The 27,866-nt window shown below is 37.7% G+C and overlaps 1 protein-coding gene across 44 annotated transcripts in view; it reads left to right on the forward strand.

Annotated features, from left to right (window-relative positions):
• The window catches only part of PTPRD (protein tyrosine phosphatase, receptor type D), a 2,534,232-nt gene that overhangs the window by 2,303,860 nt on the left and 202,506 nt on the right, over positions 1-27,866 (forward strand). For 22 of the 44 annotated variants that reach the window (XM_027549289.1, XM_027549255.1, XM_027549273.1 and 19 more), the window contains 7 exons: positions 5,153-5,341; positions 6,623-6,631; positions 7,329-7,346; positions 8,955-9,065; positions 10,482-10,493; positions 12,453-12,722; positions 15,445-16,026. In XM_027549289.1, coding sequence (XP_027405090.1) covers positions 5,153-5,341; positions 6,623-6,631; positions 7,329-7,346; positions 8,955-9,065; positions 10,482-10,493; positions 12,453-12,722; positions 15,445-16,026 — 1,191 coding nt within the window. The remainder of the gene's footprint in view (positions 1-5,152; positions 5,342-6,622; positions 6,632-7,328; positions 7,347-8,954; positions 9,066-10,481; positions 10,494-12,452; positions 12,723-15,444; positions 16,027-27,866) is intronic. The other 22 variants (XM_027549272.1, XM_027549274.1, XM_027549279.1 and 19 more) reach the window with 7 other exon arrangements.

Raw genomic sequence — 27,866 nt, forward strand, 5'->3', positions numbered from 1 at the left:
CCCATGGTTGGAGGAGCCTGGTGGGCTGCAGTCCATGGGGTCGCTAAGAGTCGGACATGACTGAGCTACTTCACTTTCATTTATCATTTTCATGCATTGGAGAAGGAAATGGCAACCCACTCCAGTGTTCCTGCCTGGAGAATCCCAGGGACGGGGGAGCCTGGTGGTCTGCCGTCTGTGGGGTTGCACAGAGTCGGACACGACTGAAACGACTTAGCAGCAGCAGCAAGGTAAATTATTCTATACTTTGAAGCATTCCAGACCAATGGCTGCCAAGTGAGATGTTTAATAATGTAATGTGTGTGGTGCATTTTGTGGTGCTTTTGAGCATTTTTCTTTATTTTCTTTATTCTCCCTAATAACATTAAAACTAAGCTTTAGATTTACAAATACACTGAATAAAACTTTAAAGCCATTAAAAAAGAAAAAGCCTGATGAAATTCAAGTGGAATAGAGTATTAAAAGGACTTCCCTGGTGGCACAGACGGTAAAGCGTCTGTCTACAATGTGGGAGACCTGGGTTTGATCCCTGGGTCAGAAAGTTCCCTGGAGAAGGAAATGGCATTAAAAGTATCATATCCTAATTTTCAAAATGCTCTTTACCTGATTTGTAATTTTAAACTTTCCTTGGAGCCTTGAAAAATCATCTTGAAATTCCACTCTTAACCACTCTTTCTGGCACTTGTCCATTGTAGATGTGGGTCTGGCTGACAGCGCACGAGCATTCAAATAAACAGAAGGTATTGCTGCTTCCTCAAAAGAGCCATGCCTTTCAACTTAAGTAAAATGTATAATAGCTCATCGAAGTTAACTCTTTTTTAGTCTCTGGCCGTGGGACAGAAAAATATTCTCTTGTGAATCTATGTGTCAAACCCAAGTGCTTCAGCAACTTTTTTTGGACTTTTCATAGATCACGCTGTAGGACAGCTAGAATCTACTTTTCCCCGTTAACCCCTGATTTTCTCTTATAGTCACCCAGGTTTAATGTTCAGGATACTATCCATTTCTTGGGAGCTTTATTCTTGAGTAGTATTTTGAGATTCTTCTACTATTCACGATCAAAACCTCCTTCCCTCTTTCTGAACTATTCCTCTGATGAACTCTCTACCATAAGTAGTTTTGTACTATGTGTGGTAGAAACCTTTATAATCACTGTGATATATTCATAGTTAGGCTTGGGCATCACAGATTTCTCAAACTCTGTCAATTCAGACTAGCTTTATGGGAAGGGATTTGGATACAAGTGAGGCATGAAGAAAATTTGTGTTGTAGAAGGATAACCTGAGGAGATAAATTGGATTCCCTGGTGGATCAGACAGTAAAGAATCTGCCTGCAATGCTGGAGACCCTGGTTCGATCCCTGGGTCGGGAATATCCCCTGGAGAAGGGAATGGCTACCCACACCAGTATTCTTGCCTGGGGAATTCCATGGTCAGAGGAGCGTGGCGGACTATAGTCCATGGTGTCACAAAGAGTCAGACACGACTAAGCAAATATACATATATTTAAACTAAACAGTATTTAAAAAATACAAGACAGTGCATCTAGGTACTTACTACTACAGTTAATCTGAGGAGGAAAAGATTAAGTCTGTCTGAGTGAGTTTTGAAAAGCTTTATAATGAAGATGGTTTTGATTGTGTGGCTTTCTCAAGACACAGATGGAGTACTCATTGGATATGATTTATATAAGGAATGGTGAGAATTTCAGTGTGGGCAGGAGAAATGTTTCCTTTGAGGAAGGTTATCCATGAGAGGCTGAGAAAAATGGGCTGTGATTTTAAAAGACTTCACTAGCCAGATTTCGCAGATTTGATTTACCCTTTAGATGTTGAGACAGTAGAGAACACATAGATTTGATCAGCAAGGCAGTGGAGTCATCAAAATGTAACCTTTTCCTTTGAAATTGTGGATGTTTAGCAAGACACTGAAGATAATTCCAGAAATCGTAGGGGACATCCAAGTGGAAGATAGGTATCCTGTCTGATTGTTTCTGTTTGTCTCACTGGTTGTGCTCTTGAGTCATTTGCAATTGGTGGGTGATGACAGTTCATCAAAGGTCATGAGGAAGTGATGATTACATCAACTCCAGGCCCCATTTGAAAGTCAAAATGTTTCATAATAGTCTTCAAACAGCCAGATTCTAATGCAAATATTATTGCCCATATAACTAAAATGCCTTCAGTGCCTCAACAGAATATACCTTTCTAACACTGACTGGAAGAACTGGTCATATAGGATATCAATGTGGGTCATTCTTGAGGGACTTAAGAGGACTTTAGTTTCTCAAGATCTAAGATATGGAGAAATTTTGATTAGGGATAGGGAAATAGCAACCCAGTCCAGTATCTCTGCCTGGAAAATCCCATGAACAGAGGAGCCTAATGGGCTACAATCCATGGGGTCACAAAGAGTTGGCACGACTTAGTGACTGAGCATGCATGCAAGGGAGAAATGAACTTTAGATGAGTTGAAGATTCAAAATTGACCCATTTCAACTTTTTAATGACTGAAAGTGGTTCAGGCCTTTGGAATGGAGGAAAGTATTCTCTCACCCCAAGGAATGGATGTTTCCTTGTTGAACTCTTGAGTTGCTTTTGTTCTTTTCTTCTTTTGTAAGGGAAACTTTCAGATACTTTTCTGACAAATTAAAACTCTCTACCGAGGGATTAATTCAGGTTGAACCTGTTCAGTTCAGTTCAGTTCAGTCGCTCAGTCGTGTCCCACTCTTTGTGTCCCCATGAATCACAGCATGCCAGGCCTCCCTGTTCATCATCACCAACTCCCAGAGTTCACTCAAACTCACGTCCATTGAGTCGGTGATGCCATCCAGCCATCTCATCCTCTGTCGTCCCCTTCTCCTCCTGCCCCCAATCCCTCCTAGCATCAGAGTCTTTTCCGATGAGTCAACTCTTCACATGAGGTGGCCAAAGTACTGGAGTTTCAGTTTTAGCATCATTCCTGCCAAAGAACACCCAGGGCTGATCTCCTTTAGAATGGACTGGTTGGATCTCCTTGCAGTCTAAGGCTCTCTCAAGAGTCTTCTCCAACACCACAGTTCAAAAGCATCAATTCTTCGGCGCTCAGCTTTCTTCACAGTCCAACTCTCACATCCATACATGACCACTGGAAAAACCATAGCCTTGACTAGATGGACCTTTGTTGGCAAAGTAACGTCTCTGCTTTTGAATATGCTATCTAGGTTGGTCGTAACTTTTCTTCCAAGGAGTAAGCGTCTTTTAATTTCATGGCTGCAGTCACCATCTGCAGTGATTTTGGAGCCTGCCAAAATAAAGTCTGACGCTGTTTTCACTGTTTCCCCATCTATTTCCCATGAAGTGATGGGACAAGATACCATGATCTTCGTTTTCTGAATACTGAGCTTTAAGCCAACCTTTTCACTCTCCTCTTTCGCTTTCATCAGGAGGCTTTTTAGTTCCTTTTCACTTTCTGGCATAACGGTGGGATAATCTGTATATCTGAAATTATTGAGATTTCTCCCAGCAATCTTGATTCCAGCTTGTGCTTCTTCTAGCCTAGCATTTCTCATGGTATACTCTACATATAAGTTAAATAAACCTGTACTTGGGTAAAATATATATATATATATATATGTATACACACACACACACACACACACACATAGAGTTTCACTTGAAAGTTAAAAGAAAACCATAATAGACTAAAATAGGAATAGGTTAGTCCAGCTAACCTGCTTGTTGTCCCTGCCCTCCTAAAACTAGCTGTGCTACATCAGTGATTTCCCCTCAAGGAAAAGTTTCCTTCTGAATAGTTGTACTTCTGGTGTGCCTTTCTTTCTGGACAAATTGACTTTCCTTTAAGAATTTTCCACAGTTTGTTGTGATCCACACAGTCAAAGGCTTTGACATAGTCAATAAAGCAGAAAAAGATGTTTTCCTGGAACTCTTTTGACCTGCCTCTTGAGAAATCTGTATGCAGGTCAGGAAGCAACAGCTAGAATTGGACATGGAATAACAGACTGGTTCCAAATAGGGAAAGGAGTACATCAAGGTTGTATATTGTCACCCTGGTATTTAACTTCTGTGCAGAGTACATCATGAGAAACGCTGGGCTGGAAGAAGCACAAGCTGGAATCAAGATTGCCGGGAGAAATACCAATAACCTCAGATATGCAGATGACACCACCCTTATGGGAGAAGGTGAAGAGGAACTCAAAAGCGTCTTGGTGAAAGTGAAAGAGGAGAGTGAAAAAGTTGACCTAAAACTCAACAGTGCATGAGATGGTTGCATGCCATCCCCGACTCAATGGACATGAGTTTGAGTGAACTCTGGGAGTTGGTGATGGACAGGGACACCTGGCATGCTGCAGTCCGTGGGGTCTCACAGAGTCAGGCATGACTGAGCAACTGAACTGACACTGATTGTGACTTTCCTAATGGCTCATTTCATAGCTTTCTTTTGGTGCTCACTGACCTCCTCAGACACACGTTGTATAATGACTGCTTCCATGCTGCCAGAGAACTTGATTCATCTCTTGGTCATGGTTTTTAATCATATGTTTGAGCTATTTGTTAGGTTTTCGGCCTCTTCCTGGACTACACTCCTCTGGCCAGAAACAACATTGTACCATACACTAGCCTAACAGTGCAAGTGCAAAGCTACTTGGATTATGTTAGTTTTTCAGTTCAGTTCAGTTCAGTCGCACAGTCGTGTCCAACTCTTTAAGACCCCATGAATTGCAGCACAGCAGCATCACCATCTCCCGGAGTTCACTCAAATTCACATCCATGGAGTCAGTGATGCCATCCAGCCATCTCATCCTCTGTCGTCCCCTTCTCCTCCTGCCCCCAATCCCTCCCGGCATCAGAGTCTTTTCCAATGAGTCAACTCTTCGCATGAGGTGGCCGAAGTACTGGAGTTTCAGCTTTAGCATCAGTCCTTCCAAAGAACACCTAGGACTGATCTCCTTTAGAATGGACTGGTTAGATGTCCTTGCAGTCCAAGGGACTCTCAAGAGTCTTCTCCAACACCACAGTTCAAAAGCATCAATTCTTCAGCGTTCAGCTTTCTTCGCAGTCCAACTCTCACAATGGGAAAAGTTACCAGTCAGTACCTCTTGAATCTTGGGTATCTGCCTTCATGACATGTTTGTATCACCTTTTGTCTTGCAGAGGATCAAATTCCCCGGGGCTTCCCTACTATTGATATGGGCCCACAGCTGAAGGTGGTTGAGCGTACACGCACCGCCACCATGCTTTGTGCAGCCAGTGGGAATCCAGATCCAGAAATCACGTGGTTCAAAGATTTCTTACCGGTCGACACAAGCAACAACAACGGGCGTATTAAGCAGTTACGATCAGGTAGGGTCTTGTTACTGTTTCCATGACCTCCTAGAGAATTTTAGTTTTTCTTTTTCGTTTTCTCTCTATTTTTATTTTCATTTTATTTATTTTTATTTTTTAGGTATTAATTTTTCTCCCTCTTCTCTTTCTCTGTTATTTAATGTGTTGTCCACGTCTGTGATGTCATAACCTGTTTCAGAGTCTTTCTTCTCTTCTCCGTGTTTTGCAGCTTCTGTTTAATCCACATTGCTCACTGCTGTGACTGTATTTTTGATAATTTTTTTTTAGTTTACTGCTCTTCTGCAGTATTTGATGGATTCATTTTCTCCTGTTTCTTTCTTATTTCTGTTTTCTTTTGAAACAAATTTATTTCAACATTGGACTTCATTCAAAACTTGCAAGGAGTTCCAATGGTTATATCCATTAAAAATCAAAAATGTTCATATTAAACACTAAAATGATTCTGTTTTATTAAAGTGTGTTTCTCTGTCTTCTCAACATTTTAACTCATCTAACTACCAAAGTTTAGTAAGTTTGGGCACATCTACTTTCTTTTCACTAATACATAAAACACAGAAATGTTATCTCATAAGTATCCAGATGTATTTTTTATAAAGTCCTTTACAAAGTACCAATGAAAGGAGGGGATTTTTATTAATCTTATCATAATATTATTATGAGTGAGTATTTTGTACACATTTGCCACAGTAGTGTGCGCCCACACTAAAGATTTTTAAACCCTCCAGTGACTGGATCTACAGAAGTCTGCTTTTGGTTGGTGTAGACTCCAGCTTTTGCTTCTCTCTCTCTCTTCCTCTCTCTCTCTCTTCCTCTCTCTCTCTCTTGCTACCTGTTGCCCTTTCTCCCTCTCCCATCCCCACCCCAAGTTTATTCATTTGCTCTCTTTAGACTAAAAGTAGAGATAATTCTAAATCTGTTAATTTTTAGAGCCTGTCCCTAGGTAATTTCACAGGGATGTATACAGTAAGCTGTTTACTTTGGCATGGGTAGTAATATTGATAATATAATTCTAAGTTGTTTAACTGCCTGTCTTCCCAGAATTCTCAGCTTTTGACCTGTCCTGTGATGTTAAAGCGTCTTGTTAACTGCCTCTTTTGCTTGTTGTCAGCAGAATTGTGTAGATTAGCATTCTGTTATTGTAAATAAAGAATTAATTATTCACCTGTAACATAGATGATTTAGTAATAAAGCTTTAACTCTGAAAAATTTGTACCAAATTATAAGGAATATAATAATATTTTTATGCTGTCTTTCTTCTCTCCGTATTTAAATCTCCAGAATCTATTGGTAAGTGCTTAGTTCTGAAGCGCACTTCACCCCCACTAATTTCCATATTCAGATTACTATTATTATTATTAATAAAATGCATGGCATGCATTTTACTAACTGTGAGTGTAGACACAAGATTTCCTTAATGGCGTGCACATTCACACATCCACAGAACTGTTATTGTAAGAACACTATGTAGAAAAATAAAATAATACACAAGTTATATCACACAAATGTAGCAATGTAAGTAGTGTAAGATATATCCAATGAACAGTGTTTGTTTCTAGTTAGTCTTTAGTATTTCCTATAACAGTATATATATATGCATATCTATATATATACTTAAATAGATTAGCCAGTATTTTCCCCAATTCTGTCTTTAAAAATATTGTTTAGTTCTTTAAGAATATGAGGCATATAAGATAGAATTCTCACCCTGTATAATCCCAGACCTAAGAACTCATTTGCTTCTCTGATAAAGGCAATGCTGCCTAGTGTGGTCTTTGCCCTCTGTGGTATAATGTAACTTGCTTTTATGATCTAATAATACTATCTAATATATTCCTGTTTTACCAGTAGAGTAATTCAAGTTTCTTTTAAGACCTTATTTAATTCTGTAAATCTAATTTAATTCTTCTCCCCAGCCCTAGCCTCCTCCTTCTCGTACTAATGCTTCTTCTTTCTAATCTTATTTGCATTCATATTATCCACCCAGGTGGTACACCAATAAGAGGTAAGAGTGCTGAACTAACGTTCACAGAATGATCTTGCTCATTCTTTCTGTCCTTTCATCACTCTCATCTTTGTCCTGTTTTCAAAATCATTCCAGTAATGTCCATCAACTTTATGATTTTCCTTTGTACTGTTTGGTTACGATTGGTGACTCTCATCTTGTGAGTTTTTCTTTTCTTTTTCCTTCTCCTCTTTGTTTTGTTCATTTCTTTCTTTATGAAAATGATTCTTTAAGTTGTGATATGCTTCAAAGAAAGCATATCCAGGTCTTTAGACCACAGACCAGTCACAGCGTACCATCTGTCCCTCTTTTTTTCCTTTTCTTCTTCTTCCTTTTTCCTTTTTTTCTTTTTCTTTTTTCTTCTTTTTCCTTTTTTTTTGTCCAACTGGAGAAAAAAAAAAAAAGATCATTTTTTTTCTTCCTTAGCTGTTCTTGTTCCGGACCAAAGTCAAGATGGTCTGGAGAACAGTGGCAGACATGCAGAAGACAGCCTGGAACACCTGCTTTTTGTCTTTATCTTTCAAAAGGTTTTTGCTTTTGTTCTTCTTTTTTCTCTTACTGTCTTAAAAGTCAAAGAATGACCCCCTTCCACCTGATCACACTCGCCTGCAATCTGACAACAGTGCTTTTTTCCCCTCCCACTTCTTTTTTTCTTGGATTACTCGCTTCTGGATTTTTCGAACTTCTGTCCTTCAGGCTCTGGAGACAAAAGGTGCTGAGTATTCTTGGTGGTATGTGGTATTGATGGTTTTTCAGACTTTGACTCAGTGTGCATTTCTTTTATAATTCTTGTTTTGTATTTTTCTTGGGGTTTTGTGACACCACACTGCTAATCCCACTGGTGGATTTTGATGGGTGTCTTAGGGGATCCGTCTCGAGGTCCTCAAGCAGTGGTTGGTTGGCTCTCCGGGCTGGCATAGGCCGTGCTTTTTAACTTTTTTAAAACCTTCTAATTCAATTACTCTTTGTTTTTCAGCAAACGTAATAAATGATTGTAAGTCGTGGCAAACTGGTCTTTCTTTTCTTAAAAAATCTGCATGTCTTAAGGGAGTTTTGTTTCTTTAAGTAATATTTTCATGATATATAATGACTAATTTTAATATTTTTTGCTTCATGCAGCCTTTTTTGTGCTTGCTGCGTATTTTTGGCTTTCTTCAGCAGAAGACTTTCTTGAAAACCCGGCCTGGTTTTTTTTGAGAGTACCTCTCTTTTGCGCCACTTTTGCTACCAAAATGAAACAAAACAAAAACCAAAAATTAATCTTTTGTTTGATTTAAAAGCCATACTTCCTTGAAGCAGTCTCACCCATCTTCATTTTATTAGTCTAGGAAATAAGCGTATTAATTATGAGTAGAATTCTTGCTTGGGAAAAGATAAGTTTTTATTATGCTAGCGTTGATGATGTAAAACATTTTTAAAAAAGAAGAAATAATCTCTGTATGTTTTTCTCATCGCATCATTTCTGTCTGTGCACCTTAGCAAGAGATTGAATCGACGTTGAGCGGATCTTCCTTTTGCAGGGCTTTTCATGTTGTTGAGGTTTAGCTTTCTGCACTGAGAAAGCTTTCTCTGACCATCTCTTTGGCAATATATTTTATATCCATGCAGGAGCCCTTCAGATCGAACAGAGCGAAGAATCTGACCAAGGAAAATATGAGTGTGTTGCCACCAACAGCGCGGGCACTCGCTATTCTGCCCCTGCCAATTTATATGTCAGAGGTAGGAATGACGTAACTGTGGCATTGCGTGTTCATTCAGGCTCAGGGGGAATTGAGATATCCACAGGGTCTGTGTGACTATGTCAGGGTTTAATCAGCTGATGTGCTAATAATGACAGTAGCCGAAGCATTTTAGTGGGTAGAGAATTAAATATTTTAAATACATGGTTAAAAAAAGTGGACCACTCTTGAGTAAAATCTATCCTGAGGCTTGAAGTTTGTAAGTATATTTGCATTTTGACATCTTGATTATTATTTTAAGTGCATTGATTGAACTGTGTTTTGCATTGGTTTGAGGTTTTCTTTTCCTTCTCCTTTTTTCTGTTGCTGTGACTCTTCTGTTTCCTTATCAAACCCTGAGATAATTGCTTGGTGTGCCACTAATCAGTTCTCTGTGCAACTCCAAGCATAGAAGTGTTTATGTCTTCATGACCTCTGCTGCAGAGTTGTAAGGATACAACTGCTAATCTATAAAAAAAAAAGAAATAGGTGCTGCATTCAAGTAGCACAGTTGTATTGTCTTCTTCCTTTTTATACTTATTTATAAACACATAGTATTATCATGTGCATATGCTTATGCATATATATATATGTATATTTACACACACACACAAGGGTTTTTTTTAATTACTCACTTTCTGAAAAGTTTAATCTCTTGATTGCCAGGGAACAGTGATTGTATTTTAAATCATATCATTGTCCTTGGGAGAAGAATGAATGACGATACATCCATATTTTCTTAAAAGTAATAGAAATGATTAAATTTTGAGCTTATGAATGGCTGTTCCTTTCATTTCAACTAGAAAGAAATACTTCTTCCCTGGAGTTCTCAAAGCTGCTTCCTATACTTTTATTGTCCAATGAAAGCGCTCTTATTCCTGATCTCCATGCCTATGAATAACCACAAAAGATGTGGGTGGGGAGTGGGGATATGTAAAAGACAGTAAAAGCTCTAAGTTACAATAAAATGAGTTCCCTCAGGAAAATATCTAGCTTGATTTTGAAATTTTTGTTTGAGATAATTTTGTTTCCTTGGGGATGTTTTTCTCTCTTGTCATTCTCTGGAGTCTGGGGTGGGAGAATATGAAGAAAAACTATTTCTTCTCCAAATTCTTTGAAAGCCCCTTGATCCTTTTTCTCACAGTGGTGACCTCCTTTGCTGCATGAGGCATGTGTACCTTCTTCAATGGAAAAATTTCAAAATGATGCTAGCTATTCTTTCTAATACTGTTGTGTTAGTCCTTGAGGTGTTGCTAACTTTTACAGCTGAGGTAGGAAAGATTAAATAAATCAGATAAAGATGTTCAAGTAGCAGTTGAAAGCCTTGATATGGCCTTTTTACTCTCTCTGTGTTTCCCTTGTTTTTCTCCTTTCCTCATTTCATTGTGTTCTGCATCAAACCCCCTACATCCCTCAGAGCTGCGAGAAGGTTGGTGTGTTTTTTTACTTTTTACCCACCTTACAAAACTATTAATTAAACCAATAACAAAGAATACAAATGAAATGAATGTAGCTGCATTGTGGTCTTCTTTTGGTTAATGGTATGTTCTAGCAGAGAATGCACTTGGCCATGGCTTCCGGTGCTTGCTGGTGGCTCCTAACTGTGGTGCATGATGGGAGAGAATGAACCTGGGTGCATGGTAACGGGTAACACTTAACTCTCAGGTCCGGTGAACTTGGTCAGTGTTCCTGCTTTCCTTCCTGCTCCACTTTTCCCGTCTTCTGCCCCACGTTTAATTTCTGTCTCACAAAGATGCCTGCTGCCCATAGAATGACTTTGTAGTGGTTCCGCTAATCCCAAGCATGAAGACTAAACTCTCCTCCATTTTTCTTGACATGTTATTTGACACCTCAGAGTCTACACTGGCTCCTGTCTGCTTTGTGTAACCTGTGAATTGGCTGCAGGAGGCATGCCTAGCCCTCTCTTTTCTTCTCCTATGCTTGTCATTCACCCGTGAGGCCATTGCAGCAAGCCCTCTCAAATCCATGGTGGTTTCTCTCATTCTGAAGGACAGCCAAAAAGTTGACAGACAGAATGATTTACTTACGATCTTGGGGTTATGTGGTTGTTTGTTTATTAACATTTATAATTTTAATAATCACTTGATTATCCATATTTAAGGTATGCTCTAAATGATTACCTCTTAATCTAAAATGCTCATGGTATAATGTTTTGCCAATAAAAGCCCAAGATGAATCCTATGTCTCTTACCCTCTTCTTGTACCATGTTTGAGACACATGTACTTAAACACACATAAACGTACAGATTATCTGAAGCAGGAACACTGAACTGTAATTGCTTGTTTTTTTCTGTGTTGTATTGCTTTAATATGATCTGCTGTCTTCATGTCATGTCTCACTGTATGGTTTAGATCAATTGTCCCTCAATTTGAATGTAGGCATAAAAAGCCTCTGACTAGATTTTTGTGGTCATCACCTATATTATTTTGTCTTAGATATGAACTGAATGGAATCTTGAATGTGAACTCCCCAGCTCCCTTCCTGAATTTGCAATCCATACCTTTGACAACCTGCCTTCATCTAATATCTTCTTCCTTTTAATCCTACGATCCTCCCCTAAATCTCTGTCTTAGTCACTGTACTTATCCCTCATCCCTTTGTGTTTAGTTCTTCCCCTGTTACTTCCTTTGCTGCCATTGCTCTTGGATACCAGCCATTCTCCCGTCATCCTAAGCATGGCCTTGAGATTTCACCTTGTGCATGCCTTGCATGTCCCAATCCAGTATCTCTACTGGCATTGGCTTTGTTTCTTCTATGACTATAAATTGATATGTGTATATATTTCTGTGTTTGTTCTGGTGTTAGTGTGAGGTCTTGAGGCTGCGTCTCCTCTGAGTCTGAAAGCAAATAAATTGCACTTTCAGTGTACTCTAGATGATGTTTTCCAGGACTGGGATGTGACAATGTGGTCCCACACATGCGTTCACATCACCTGGAAGAGCACAGCACTGAAGTTGGTTTTGATACTCAATGTAAACCTACTGATGGCCTTCCAGCCCACTTTCCTGCATATACATGAATGCATAGAATCCTTGTTATATGCAAGCATGTATATGTTTCTGTGTTTATCTTATGCATGATGTTTGTGTATTGTTAGTTTGTAGATAGTTTTTTTGTGGGGCCCTTGTAGGTCTGAATCAACTTTTGTATGAATGTGTCTAAGATATCAATGACTAAAATAAATTTTTCTGTGTATACACATACCATACTTGTATGGTGTGTATTATCCACAGTTTTACATGTTTTGTTTTTGGACAATCCACAATATGTTTCAATATGTGTCTGTACAGTGCATGTCATGTGTTGAATCAAGCTGTTTTTTCTTGCCTTGTATATTTTATCATCTTCCTTTGTGTTTTGTTCCAGTTCGCCGTGTCCCACCAAGATTCTCTATCCCACCCACTAATCATGAGATCATGCCAGGTGGAAGTGTTAATATCACCTGTGTGGCTGTGGGGTCACCAATGCCTTATGTGAAGTGGATGTTGGGGGCAGAAGATCTGACACCTGAAGATGATATGCCAATAGGAAGAAATGTCCTAGAACTGAATGATGTAAGACAGTCAGCAAATTACACCTGTGTTGCTATGTCGACACTGGGTGTCATTGAAGCAATAGCACAGATCACTGTCAAAGGTATGCTCAGTAGTTCATGCTTGGAGGATCTGGGTACCCTCACATCAACTGACTAATGCCTCTACAAAGTCTGTTCTTGGAATCCTAAAATGAATCAGTTCATTGGTCAGTGTTTCACATATCATAGCCCAGTCTTATTTGTGGTATCACGTTAGATACACATATCTAGGTAGGCACATTCTCTCTTAAAAATATTGACAACCTAAGTCATGATAATTTTCAAAATACTTAAGTGGCAGCCAGGCTCAGGCACTAACAGGGCAGGATGAGGAATGCTCAACATGCTCAGCTGTAATGGTCAGGATGATGTGTACAGGTTTTATATTCATCCAGAACCTTGAGAAGAGGTACATGACAGAAAAATCCAAGTAAGTGTTAATAAATGCTCAAAATCCCAGAAGACAAAAAAAAAAAAGAGTTGAAATCAACATGGTCTAATAATAGATGCTTTAAATTTTTGATAGACCGTGCCATTAAAATGCAAAATGAAAGTGTGATTATATTCTGTTTCAGCTTCATCTCTCACCTTGTGTAGGTGAAGTGCGCAACAATTTTTTTTTTCCTTGAAATAAGGGTACTGACTATAACCAAAGAATTATATGCCTTGGTTACTTTTGAATCAAAGGAGGGGAAATGAATATGTGAGGGAACCAGCTGTTTTTACACAGTATTTATAGAATTTTAGAAAACTTTCGTAAAATGAATCAGTATGAGAGTAACTTTAGATTCCTGCAAATGTCTGGAACTATTGCAAAATGAGCACAAATCATCTTCCCCTTCTAGGAACTGTGACCCTAAAAAAAATAATGGACCACACATAATGTAGTCAGTGTCATACCTTTGACCAAATATATATATACTTACTATATACCATATAAAAGCAATGATGTGACATAAGAACAAGGTACACACCATTTTCAATATTTCATCATTTAAAATATTAATAGTAATGTTTCATTACATATAATTACTGTACTAAGCATACTATTACAGACACAAAACCTGTACTGTATAATCGGCGTCACTTAGTAAAACTGAGAGTATCTGTTAAATATCAGTAAACACACATCTTTGATTAGCAATATTTTTACTTGCCTCAAGAACACAGAAAAGCATCTAGGGAAAATTCAGGTTATCCACTTTCTTGCAAAATGCCAGACCAGAATATTTAAACAAATGTCGTTTTATTATTATTTTCCATAAAATCCCTTGGCCAAATATTATCATTCCATGGTTCTTAGAGTCGTATGCAAATATTGAATCACCTTTCCCATACTAACCATGTCAGCTTTAAATATTTGAAGATTTACTAAAGACCTTCAAGAATGCAAAAGCAGGAGTCACATTGAACTAATATCTTGTTCAATTTCTTATCTTTGTTTTCCTGACTCTTGCTACTTCCCTACCCCCTCCTCCTCCAACATAAATAATAAAACATGAGGGTGAACCTTGACAGCAAAAAGGGAATCGAAACTAAAAGCACCTTAGAGAAAGGACTCATTTATTCAGGCAGTCATTTCACAATGCTTCTTAAAACCCTACTCAGGTCTGGACAGTGCTCTAGGTATTGTTGGTGTAGCAGTGATCAAGTACAAGTTCGTTATTCTTGAAGAGTTACCATTGTAAGCAGTGTTGTATTTTCTTTAAGTTGAAAAGGAAAGAAGAGTACTAAAGAGCTGTTTATAGGAGTGTTACTTTCTGAGTTTTCTCTAAAAAATCAGCTTGTGAAATTCTCCTTTCTTCCCTAACACCATACCTTTCTGAATCACTGTCCAGGTGAGGTGCTTGAATATGAGGCCACCGGCATAGATGGCTTTCATTCTTAGTTAGTAGCATTTTGAGTCATGCTTTTTTCCTAAAAAAAATAACATGATTTCTAAAATATGAATTTAAATGAAATGTTTTTCATGTAGCTGTAATATGTTACTCATATTGGATATAGAATATCTATTATGACAATAAAATATTTTAAAAAGAGATTTGTGGATAGGCTTTAATTTAGTTCTTCAGCATACTTTGAATATTAAGTAAAAAAGCATGAATTTGAAATTATTATTCTTTGTTACCGTAAAGTTATTGGTTAGATAATTTATTTAAAAAATTATAATTCTGTTGTCTATGTCATACATCTTGAAAACAAAATGAATACTCTTATAGCAATTGAATACCATTTCATTATATTTAAAATTTTGCTCTTTTCAATGTTTATTAGTATTTAGTTGTATTATTTTTTCAAAGCGAGAATCTCATTGGCCAAGCCTTTGGTTATAATAATTGTAATAATTGGAACCACTGTTTTCTCAGGGTGCCAGATAAATTCTAAGAGCATTACTGGATTAGCTCATTAATCTTCACCACAAACTCATGAAATACAGTTACCCAACTGTACAATTCCAATAATACATTTTTTCCTATTTTTCACATGAGAAAACTAAAGCAAACTGAAATTAAGCAATGTATCCAGCATCTCATAGATAATAAATGGTGAATTTCATTATCAGCCCCAAAATGCAACGCTATATAATACACTTCTAGTCACCTGGGGTTTGTCACCTGCGCATGTCTTACTGTACATCCTGACCACTTAGAAAACTACTCTGCTATGATTTCATCTAATTAAATCTCCGCTAGATACATAATCCTATTATTCTAATACTAGAGTTACGGAATCTCGTGATTTCTTAAAGACAATGGGTGCTCATGGCCTTTTTTCTCCCTCAAGCCTTACCCAAACCTCCAGGAACTCCTGTCGTGACTGAGAGCACTGCTACAAGCATCACACTGACGTGGGACTCCGGGAACCCTGAGCCGGTCTCTTACTACATCATTCAGCATAAACCTAAAAATTCTGAGGAACCTTACAAAGAAATTGATGGGGTGGCAACGACACGCTACAGTGTCGCCGGACTGAGTCCCTACTCGGATTACGAATTCAGGGTCGTTGCTGTCAATAACATCGGGCGGGGGCCTCCCAGCGAGCCTGTGCTGACGCAGACCTCAGAGCAAGCACCGTCCAGTGCCCCGCGGGATGTCCAGGCACGGATGTTGAGTTCAACCACCATCTTGGTCCAGTGGAAGGAGCCTGAAGAGCCAAATGGACAGATCCAAGGATACAGAGTTTATTATACAATGGATCCCACTCAGCATGTCAACAACTGGATGAAGCACAATGTAGCTGACAGCCAGATCACTACTATAGGCAACTTAGTGCCCCAGAAAACGTATTCCGTCAAAGTCCTGGCTTTCACCTCAATTGGAGATGGTCCTCTTTCAAGTGACATTCAAGTCATTACTCAGACAGGAGGTAGGTCTGCTTCTGAATGGGGAGTCGGGTGGAGAAGAGTTGGTGCGAAGAAATGGCAGGGGCAGAAACAAAGAACAAAGATAGTAGACGTTTTAGTTTTTGAGATTTAGAGCTTCTAAGTAAGGAGTTAAGGCATGTAAAGAGGAACAGGCATGGACACTGAAAGACTATAAATAATACAGTCCTTTGAAAAGAGGATATATTTAACATCTTTTTTTTTAATTGAAATATGGTTGGTGTACAATATTACATAGGTTTCCAGTGTACCATATAGTGATTCACAATTTTTAAAGGTAATGCTCCATTTACGGTTGTTATAAAATACGGGCTAAATATTCCCCATGTTGTGCAATATATCTTTATAGCTTATACCTAATAGTCTGTAACTCTTACTCTCCTACCCCTATATGTCGCATCCTTTCTTTTTGTATCCAGATGACTTGAAGACTTTTTGCAGGAGATGGATGAATGCATCCACCATGCAGCATTTAGAGAATAGAAGAACCATGCTTCTTTGTATTAGCAACTCTGATAGAATAGTACCAAAAATTTATTTAGTCTGTGGAGGAGTGGATAATTCAAGATAAAGTTAAAACTAAAACCATTTGTCAGGAGGCCTTGGGTATTTAAATGGCTTATATTTTCCAGGAAGCAGCTTGCTTAAAAATTAATATTCTGTTAATGTTTTTGATTTTTTTTTTCTTTCTATGGGCTCACGGGTAAAGACAGTTACCAATATCTGAAATCAAACTTTGGGGCCTTATTCACCCATTTTACTGGATGTTAGAGCAGACACCAGTGATTTTATGAAGAAAAACTTGGCCCTTCTAGTAGTTTTATTTTTATAAGAGGATACCAGATTTCTGTGGTCTTAGATTCAAATTGATCAGTTCATCATGGGATGAGTTTTGCCTGGGAAATCCCAAGGGCAGAGGAGCCTGGTGGGCTACAGTCCAAATGGTTGGGCATGACTGAACATGCTTACACATACACGGGAATAGCCATAGTGGATTTTTTTTAAGTTTATTCTTAAATATCTGATAACTGTTCATATGACTGTTTATTATGTTGGAGCCTCTTAAACTTGTACTGGGGCTTCCTGGTGGCTCAGATGGTAAAGAATCTGCCTCCAATGCTAGAGACCAGGTTTAATCCCTGGGTGAGGAAGATCCCCTGGAGAAGGAAATGGCAACCCACTCCAGTATTCTTGCCTGGAGAACCCCATGGACAGAGGAGCCTGATGGGCTACAATCCATGGGATCGCAAAGAGTTGGACACGACTGAGTGACTGACGCTTTCAAACCTGCATTAATCTGTGATTTTCTTGGCGGCATGCCATTGGTTTGTTCTGGGGATCCACATATGAATCATATAATTGGAGATCGTGTCTATAATCTGTAGTCATAGCTCATGGGTAATCCTGAGAATGAATTATTACATTTTCTCAGCTGTCAAAAGTTGATAAACTTATGTGTAACCACTGACTTGTTTTTTTTTTTTTTCCTAATTTTATTTTATTTTTAAACTTTACATAATTGTATTAGTTTTGCCAAATATCAAAATGAATCTGCCACAGGTATACATGTGTTCCCCATCCCGAACCCTCCTCCCTCCTCCCTCCCCATACCATCCCTCTGGGCCATCCCAGTGCACCAGCCCCAAGACTTGTTTTTATGTTGTGGACTTTCTGAATCTTGTGGCTGAGAACTTTCGCCTTGGCTACTAGAAATCTAGTATGTTTGTAGTTCTCCTACCTTTATTTTCATACTATTATTTGGTTCTTACTGGCTTGTTCATGGGTTTATCACTAAAATATCAAAAATATAACTGTAGAAGTGGTTTATCATAGTTACACTAAAAATCATATATCTTCTTGATTTGGCTTTTACTGTGTTCACGGTTCTGTGTTTGTTATGTTAATATGCATGAAAGTATTATAGAGTAAGTTTTTCATAAGTTTCTCATTGAAAATGTAGAAATCAGTGAATCTCATTCTTTTTCTCGACTGAAAATAGTCAACTGTTGAGATTATTTTTTATTATACTATTCTAGCAGTTAAATAGGGAGAAGGCAACGGCACCCTACTCCAGTACTCTTAAGTGGAAAATCCCATGGACGGAGGAGCCTGGTAGGCTGCAGTCCATGGGGTCTCTGCGAGCCGGACACGACTGAGTGACTTCACTTTGACTTTTCACTTTCATGCATTGGAGAAGGAAATGGCAACCCACTCCAGTGTTCTTGCCTAGAGAATCCCAGGGACAGGGGAGCCTGGTGGGCTGCTGTCTCTGGGGTTGCAGAGTCTGACATGACTGAAGCGACTTAGCAGCAACAGCAGCAGTTAAATAACCATTAAAGATATAAGAACGTATATAGGAAGAGTATATATCTATACTCAAGTTCTAGGTTTTTAGATTTTTCAGCTTTTATACTGTAAGAAACTCTGATCTTAGAGTAATGTAACCAAGGTTTGAATCCGTAAGTCCCATTTTTAGCTCTATAACCTTTGACAAGTTCCTTCATCTCTCTGAACTTCAGTTTTCTCATCTAAAGTAATAACCACCTTATAGTGTTTAGGGGTAGTAGTTTTTTGTTTTGTTTTGTGTTAATTTTCCTAAGGCTGCTATACAAAATGCTACTTCCTGCGTGGCTGAAACAATAAAAATGGACCATCTTTTGTTGTGGTGACTAGAAGTTTGAGAACCAAGTGTCAGCAGGCTTGGTTCTGGGAGAGCTGTCAGCGAGGCCCTGGGGCTCACTCCTAGCTTTTGGTGGTTTGCTGGTAATCTTGGCTGTTCCTCAGCTTATAGAAGCATCACTGTGATTTCTGCCTACATTGTTCATGGCCTTCTCCCTGGGTGCATGTTCCTCTGTCCAAATTTCCCTTTTTTATAAGGTATCAGTCATAATGGTTTAGGGCCCAACCTAATGATACCAGGTAATCCTGATAATGACTAATTACATCTAATATAATGACTGATTCTATCTGCAGTAATTTTATTTCCAAATAAGGTCACTTAATAAGGTTCTTGGTATTAGGAATTCAACATATGATAATTTTTGTGGGAGACTCTTCAACCCATAACAAGACTATCAATTAGATAATGGACAGAAATATTTTATAACTTCAGTTGTATATAACCATCATCATCATCATCATAACAGGCTGGGCAGTCTGCTTCTGGGTGTATTAATTCTTCCTACTCATTTAGATAGATGAGGAATTATCTCAAGTAAATGGAGGATCAGTAAAGGTAAAAAGAGTCAGTAACTTCCTTTGGGTCATAGGTTATTAATTGGACACTCTAGATTCTTTTATGCACCATTATCTTTTCTATTACTTTTCAGAATTTTTATTTGGTGTCGGGTATAGCTGATTGAGAAACAGTGTTGTGATAGCTTTAGGTGAGTGCTGAAGGAACTCTGCCATACCTACACATGTATCCATTCTCCCCCAGACTCCCCTCCCACCCAGGCTGCCACATATCATGGGGCGGAGTTTCATGTGCTATGCACTGTGACCTTGTCGGTTATGCATTTTAAGTAGAGCAGTGTGTCCATGTCCATCTGAAACTCCCTAACTCGCTCCCCTGCTTCTTACCCCTGTCAGCCATAGGCTTGTTCTCCAACTCTGTGAGTCTGTTTCTGTATGTCAGTTCATTTGCATTGTTTCTTTTTAGGTTCCACATATAAGGGATGTCTTAGGATAGTTCTCCTTCTCTGTCTCACTTCACGTGGTAGGACCTTCTCCAGGTTCATGCATGTTGCTACACATGGAATTATTTCATTCTTTCTATCGGCTGGTTATATTCCATTGCATATATGTACCATGTCTCTATCCATTCCTCTGTCAATGGACTTTTCGGTTGCTTCCATGTCTTGGGTATTGGGTATTGTAAACAGTGCTGCAACGAACACTGCTGTACATATATCTTTTCGGATCTTGTTTTTCTCCAGATATAGGCCCAGGAGTGGGATTGCAGGGTCATATGGCAACTCTGTTTTTAATTTTTTAAGAAATCTCCATACCATTGCTGTACCAATGTGTATTCTACTAGCAGTGTGGGAGGGTTCCCTTTTCTCCACACCTTCCCTGGCATTTATTGTTTGTGGATTTTTTCATGATAGCCATTCTGGCTGCTATGAGGTGATATCTCAGTGTGGTTCTGACTTGCATTTCTCTAATAATTAGCAACATGGAACATCTTTTCATGTGCCTGTTGGCCATCTGTATTCTTCTCTGAAGAAATATGTGTTTAGGTCTTCTGCCCGTTTTGAGTGGGTTGTTATGATACTGTTAAGCGTCATGAGCTATTTGTCAATTTTTGAGACTAGTTCCTTATCCCTTATCCTAATACCCATTGGTGGGTTGTCTTTTTATTTTCTTGTTTCCTTTGCTGAAGCACCATTGTCTTTTAAATTAATAATTTACAAATGTCTTATTTATTTTTATTTTTTGGTTCTTACTAGGTTTTTGAACAGAGGCAGGAAATACAGAGTTTCAAGTATTGTATCCAAGAATTAAGGATGATTTACTTCTGAAATACTTGTAGTAGCTATTCGATTATCCTAGTACAGAGGTACACTAAACCGTTTAGATAGGAAAAAAATATGTATTTATCTAAAAGAAGAAGGAATACCTTTTTAATAGGTTATTATACTTGATCACTAAATCTGCTTCTTAATTTTCTAACTACAAATTTTAGCATGAATATCAAAGTGTTTCATATTTTTTTTTCTTATGACAGGAGGATTTAGCTAAGAAACCAAATAGTTTCTGAAACTAAATTCAACCAAAACATAAGAATCTTTGCGAATCATGAGTATCCTTATCTTAAGAATATGAAATGGCAGACGATAATGCTTTTAGTCACAATTTAATGAAAGATATAGAACTGATGTTTCAGTAGACCATATTTTGATTTTCTGTATTACCAGGGGACATAATGTAACATAAATCATTACTCAGTGAAGGTAATATTATGACAAGAGCAATTGAGTTAATGTGATCCAGGGACTCTGTACCTAAAAAAAAAAAAAATCTAGATGAATGGCTCACAGATGCATTAGAATAGCTGTTATCAATTTCTGTTTAACTTTTTTTTTTTACATTAAGGTATTTCCAAGAACCTTGCATAATAGTTGTGATTTTAATACCCATTGATTGAGAAGATATATAATGACATGATGACTTGTGCCTGCCAAGATCAATAGGCTAAGAAAACCTTCCAAAATGGCACAATGATTTGATCTGTTCTCCAGACTTAATTAACAAAGGCCATTTGATGTTAGTGGACACCTGCCAAATACAATGATGTTAGTTCTGATATAATTAATGCTGAGATGCTCTTGATTAGCTAATTCATAGAACCACTTCTCAGCAAAACATAAAACCATTATAAAATATTATTTTATTAGGTTATATAAAATTTAAGTTTATGATTATTCTCACTAATATTTTGTCTTTTCCAAAAAACTACAAAAATGCACAGGTCAGTAATATATCTATATGAACTTCTCAAATATATTTTAATTTTATATCCAGAGAGAGATATATTGTATGTCTACTTAATCAGAAAGGTACATTCATTATATTACCTTTAATCCCCTGACAATAACATTCCTGTTTTTGTTTAAAATCAGACTCTGCAGAAACGGTAATTAGAAATAAAGTGAGTTTAAGAGAGACATTATTACTTTTGATTTTTTCTAAGAGTACCGTCATACATATTGATATAAATGGAGTTGATGTAAATTCATAATTTCTAGTAATATAGACAATCAAAATATCTGTCTATTGTTGTTCAGTCACTTAGTTGTGTCCAACTCTGCGACCCTATGGACTGCAGCACACCAGACTTCCCTGTTCTTCGCCATCTCCCAGAGCTTGCTCAGACTCATGTCCATTGAGTCAGTGATGCCATCCACCCATCTCATCCTCTGCCATCCCCATCTCCTCCTGCCTTCAACCTTGCCCAGCATCAGGGTCTTTTATAATGAGTCAACTCTTTGCCTCAGGTAGCCAAACTGTTGGAGCTTCAACTTCAGCATCAGTCCTTCCAATGACTATTCTGGGTTGATTTCCTTTAGGATTGACTGGTTTGACCTCCGTTTAGTCCAGGGGACTCTCAAGAGTTTTCTCTAACAGCACAGTTCAAAAGCATCAATTATTCCATGCTCAGCCTTCTTTATGGCCAAGTCTCACATCTGTACATGACTGCTGTCAAAACCAAAGCTTTAACTGTAACTATATGGACCTTTGTCAGCAAAGTAATGTCTCTGCTTTTTAATAAGCTGTCCAGGTTTATCATAGCTTTTCTTCCAAAGAGCAAGCATATTTTAATTTCATGGCTGTAGTCACCATCTACAGTGATTTTTGAGCCCAAGAAAATAAAATCTGTCACTATTTCCATTGTTTCCCCCTCTATTTGGCCATGAAGTGATGGGACCAGATGCCATCATCTTAGTTTTTTGAATGTTGAGTTTTAAGACAGCTTTTTCTTTTTTCACTCTCCTCTTTCACTTTCATCAAGCAGCTCTTTAGTTCCTCTTTGCTTTCTGCCATCAGGGTGGTGTCATTGCAAATCTGAGGTAGTTGATATTTCTCCCAGCAATCTTGATTCCAGCTTGTGCTTCGTCCAGACCAGCATTTTGCATGATGTACTCTGCATAGAAGTTAAATAAGCAAGGTGACAATATACAGCCTTGACGTACTCCTTTCCCAATTTGGAACCAGTTCCTTGTTGCATGTCTGGTTCTAACTGTTGCTTTTTGGCCTGTATACAGGTTTCTCAGGAGTCAGGTAAAGTAGTCTGGTATTCCCATCTCTCTTTAAGAATTTTCCACAGTTTGTTTTGATTCACAAAGTCAAAGGCTTTAGTGTATCAGTGAAGTAGAAGTAGATTTTTTTTTTTCTGGAATTCTATTGCTTTTTCTATGATCCAACAGATGTTGGCAATTTGACCTCTGTTTTCTCTGCCTTTCTAAATCCATCTTGAACATCTGGAAGGACTTGGTTCACAAGACCTTGTTGAACCTACAGTTGAAGCTCGTTTGGAAGATCTTAAGCATACTTTGCTAGCCTGTGAAATGGGTGCAATAGTGTGATAGTTTGAACATTCTTCGGCATTGCCTTTCTTTGAGTTTGGAATGAAAACTGACCATTTCCAGTCCTGTGGCCACTGATGAGTCTTCCAGATTGGCTCACATTTTAAGTACAGCACTTTCACAGCATCATCTTAAGGATTTGAAATAGCTCAGCTGGAATCCCATCACCACCACTAGCTTTGTTTGTAATGATGCTTCGTATGGCCCACTTGACTTCACACTCCAGGATGTCTGGTTCTAGGTGTGTGATCACATTATTGTGGTTATCCAGGTCATTAAGATCTTTTTTGTTTAGTTTTTCTGTAACTTTTTGCCACCTCCTCTTAGTATCTTTTTCTTCTGTTAAGACCATACCATTTCCTTTATTGTGCTCATTTTGCATGAAATGTTCCCTTGGTATCTCTAATTTTCTTGCAAAGTTCTCTTGTCTTTTTCAATTCTGTTGTTTTCCTCTCTTTGCATTGTTCACTTAGGAAGGCTTCCTTATCTCTCCTTGCTCTTGTTTCAAACTCTGCATTCAGATGGATATATCTTTCTTTTTCTCATTTGCCTTTTGCCTCTCTTCTTTTCTCAGCTACTTGTAAGTTTCCTCAGACAACCACTTTGCCTTTTTGCATATCTTTTTCTTGGATATCTATTTATAGTCAGTAATATAGTCCCTTAATTATGAATATTAGTGCAGATGAAACTATCACATAATCTTTAAATGATTCTAAATATAAAAAAGTTTTGGCTAAAATGATTATTTTCTAAATGTTTGGATTAATCATCCAGAGTTTCCATCGCTTTAACTTCTGGCATTATAATTACTTGCGACTAGTTCGCCTTGAAAATACGTGGACTGTATGGTCATTGACAAGGGAAGTATTTATGTTATGTTGGGGAAAAACTCTGCTATGGAAAAACACCTTCAGAAAAGATGTCTGTTATAGTTTTCTCATGTATATAATTATATAAAATATATATATTTTACAAAAGAAGTACAAATAAAACTCTTCTAAAGAAATGTAATAAATTAACATCTTCAACCTGTGCACTGAAATAAATGTTGTATGTTGTTCATGCTAATGGGACAATCATAAAGCTATTAAATCCTAATGCGTGTCTTTTTTCTGAACTTTCTTTAGAAAACACATCTGACCTCTAATTCTTCTATGCATTCAATAAATTCTTGGAGAAAGTACTGATTTTTATGTGCAGACCTTAATAGTATAGGTCTTTGAGAGGAAAATAATTATATGCATTTACTAAGTAAATATTAATGAGTGGTATCAACTTTAAATGTTTTGAAGAAGCAAAATTGTAATAGAACTATGACATTTTAGAGACATTGTGCTTTAGATTTTCATAATTTTTAAATCATTTCATTACTATTAAATATATATATCAACAAGTCAATATAGGCAAATTAAAAAAGACTGATTTCCAATAACAAAAATTTAAATGCTTTTTCTAGGTTATTTTAGCAATGAGTAAAAGAGCTGTTTCTATAAATACAACTGTAATAAAATTTAACTTTTTCTTATTGATGTCTAATGACAGTTGAGAACAAGATTTAGGCAGGTGCTTGTGTATTAAGTACTACTTTTGTCAATAATATATCTGTAGCACTTAGAAATCCGACTCCTTGTTTGAATTTGGTTTTGTTTTACTACCACTATAATTCTGGCTGTTGTTTTTATTGTTGTTGTTACCATTTGTCAATATGCTAGATACTCACATTTTAAAATATGTACCTTATTAGAGCACTAGCTATTTTAACAATAAGTTATTTGGTTTTTTTTTTTAATCTCTTGGTACATTTCATATTTATACTATGGTGAGGCAAAATTGTTTTTTAGCCAGCTTATATGTGTGCTAACCTGTTTCTCTTCTAAAATCTACTGGAATTTTATTTCTTCTAATTATCAAAGTTTAGATATCATGCAGATTTTCTTTTCACTTTTTATTCATTCTCCATTCTCTTTAAGTTGCCTTCAGATATTTGTATTGAGTATAATTGTATTACTATGCAAATATTTTACATTTCTCAGTGGGTTATAATCTTATTTTAGGGAACTGATAACCCATATTTGTATTTGTTTGTGGACATTAAATAAGCAATCAAGAAGAAGGATATAACAGCACCACTTCACCAAATATAAGGATTTATTAAATACAATTTTAAAGAAAAACTATTTTTACATTCTTTTTCTCTTTCCACATGTAAATTTTTTGGCTTCTGGTCACAGTTACTACACTTACATTTCTGGATGAGTTTTGTTGTTGTTTTTCTTCTTCTTCCATATGTTTTCCAGAGTCTTAGATTTTCCCATAAAATGAATCTGAGGTTCATTAGTGAGAGAAATGGTACAAAACAGGAAAGCTCTTGATAGAATAAAAATTAAATATACATAGTCTAACCTGAAGTAAATGAGATAAAAGAATGTTAGTAAGTGTGAGGTGTAAACATTGTGAGAGTATTTTATATATATATATGCTGCTTCTGCTGCTAAGTTGCTTCAGTCATTTCCGACTCTGTGTGATCCCATAGACGGCAGCCCACCAGGCTCCCTCATCCCTGGGACTCTCCAGGCAAGAACACTGGAGTGGGTTGCCATTTCCTTCTCCAATGCATGAAAGGAAAAGTGAAAGTGAAGTCCCTCAGTTGTGTGTGTGTGTGTGTGTGTGTATCCGGAGGGAAAGGGAAAAGGGGAGAGGGAGGGAGACAGTCAGGGAAGGAGAGAAAGAGGGAAAGGGTATGGAAAAAGATAAATATAAGTGTTAGCAGAGCCTTTGTAGCATTGTATTTGGTGTAAAATTCTGACCGATGATGAAATTTCCCTGTGCCTCCAAGTGGCACAGACAAAATAAATATGACAGCTGGGAGTCCACTAAAGTGTTTTCTTCTAAACATATATTATGATCATTAGGACTAATTTGTTTGGGGAATATATAAATAAATACATTACTATCATAGATTACTATCATAGCTTTTTTTTTTTTTTTTTTGGCTTTAAAGCCTCAGCTTCATTGTGGATGTTTCAGCACTGACTAAATGATAATGAGAAAGCAATATCTTTAGGTGAACCCACAGTTCCCTGGTGGCTCAGACAGTAAAGAATCTGCCTGCAGAGCAGGAGACATGGGTTCGATTCCTGAGTTGGGAAGATCCCCTGGAGAATGGATAGGCTACCCACTCCAGTATTCTTTGGCTTCCCTGGTGGCTCAAACGGTAAAGAGCCTGTGTGCAGTGCAGGAGACCAGTGTTCAATCCCTGGGTCGGGAAGATCCCCTGGAGGAGGGCATGGCAACCCACTCCAGTGTTTTTGCCTAGAGAATTCCAGAGACAGGGGAGCTTGGAAGGCTACAGTCCGTAGGTTTGCAAAGAGTCAGACAGGACTGAGTGACTTTCACTTTCCCAATTCCCGAGAAAGTCTGAGTAGTGTCACCCTTAAGACACATGTGGGCACAGAACCTGATATAACAAACAAAAAAAAAATCTTTTAAGCCCTGATCCATATGCTAGATTTTGTCTGTAGACATCTTTTGCCCAATAGTGTTTTCTATTTCATTTCAACTGTTTCAGTTTATTTAAGATTATAAAGAAATTGAAAGATTTTACCTAGAAGATTCATTATCAACTTCTGTTGAAAAATCAGAAGCTTGGGCAAGTCTGAACCCACATCCCACAAGGCAGTCGTCTCCTGGCTCAGAGCATCACTGACTCCTTCTGGTGGCCCAGGCACTCCAGTGACCCTGTGTCCACATGGCCTTCTCATCCGCCTGGCATTTCTAGGCACTGGTGTTTCTACTACAAGTTTACAGTCTAATAAATTATCTGCCAGCCCACTTCAAAAAAGATGGTGAAAGCAGAGGAGGAGAACCTCATTGTATTATGTAGCAGAGGAGGACAACCTCATTGTACTATTTAAAAAGTCTATCCAGTCGCGTAATCACTACTTACTTACTTTGTGCAAGGATAAAATGAACATTTACACCCTCTGAGACTCTGATGTAGCTATTTCATTATTTAGAAAGAGAGAGCTTTGAATAGAACCAAACAGAATTAGGGGATTAAAGGAAGTGTATGGCACTAAACAAGGATGAAACATCGGGACCTACCAGGAATTTGTTTGAGACAAATTAAAAGCAAAAAAGTAAACAGTTTAAGTAAGAAAAAGTTAATTAGATTCCCACAATGTTTTCAGTCACTGTCACTCAATTTATTATTAGCATTAGCAGGGAGGAAATATATAACCAGCATTTATTATCCTGAGAGCAGCCTTTCAATACTGTCTGTGTTGTTAATTCTTGACAGTACTTTATTCGGTTTGGATTATGTCAGAAGTTATCACAAGGTGTTCTTTCCCAGACTTGTGGAAGTTGGAATAAAACTAGAGAAAAAGAAGTGACTGCATACATATGCATAGGCATGTGTATTTTAAGGTTGAGAAAACCTTTCATCGTCTGAATATTAGAATTCAAACATCATTCTCCCATCTGTCTGATCATTCTTGGCTTCCATTGTTGCTCCTGCCTGTGATATTGGTATTTTCCTTTAAAAATAATGCGTTTTCTCTTTGATTTGCTGTTTGCCTGATTGTTTTCTTATTTTCTTCTGTTCTACCTTCTCTTGCTCTTGATCTCTTATCTTATTTTGTCTCCACCTCTCACCTCTCAGTGTGAATGATTGTGTTAGGTCACCTATTGGGCAGGTTCTTTAAAAAAAATAGATACCCAGTTCAGAAAGTACA

The sequence above is a fragment of the Bos indicus x Bos taurus genome, chromosome 8 (genome assembly GCF_003369695.1).
Source record: "Bos indicus x Bos taurus breed Angus x Brahman F1 hybrid chromosome 8, Bos_hybrid_MaternalHap_v2.0, whole genome shotgun sequence".
NCBI lineage: Eukaryota > Metazoa > Chordata > Mammalia > Artiodactyla > Bovidae > Bos > Bos indicus x Bos taurus.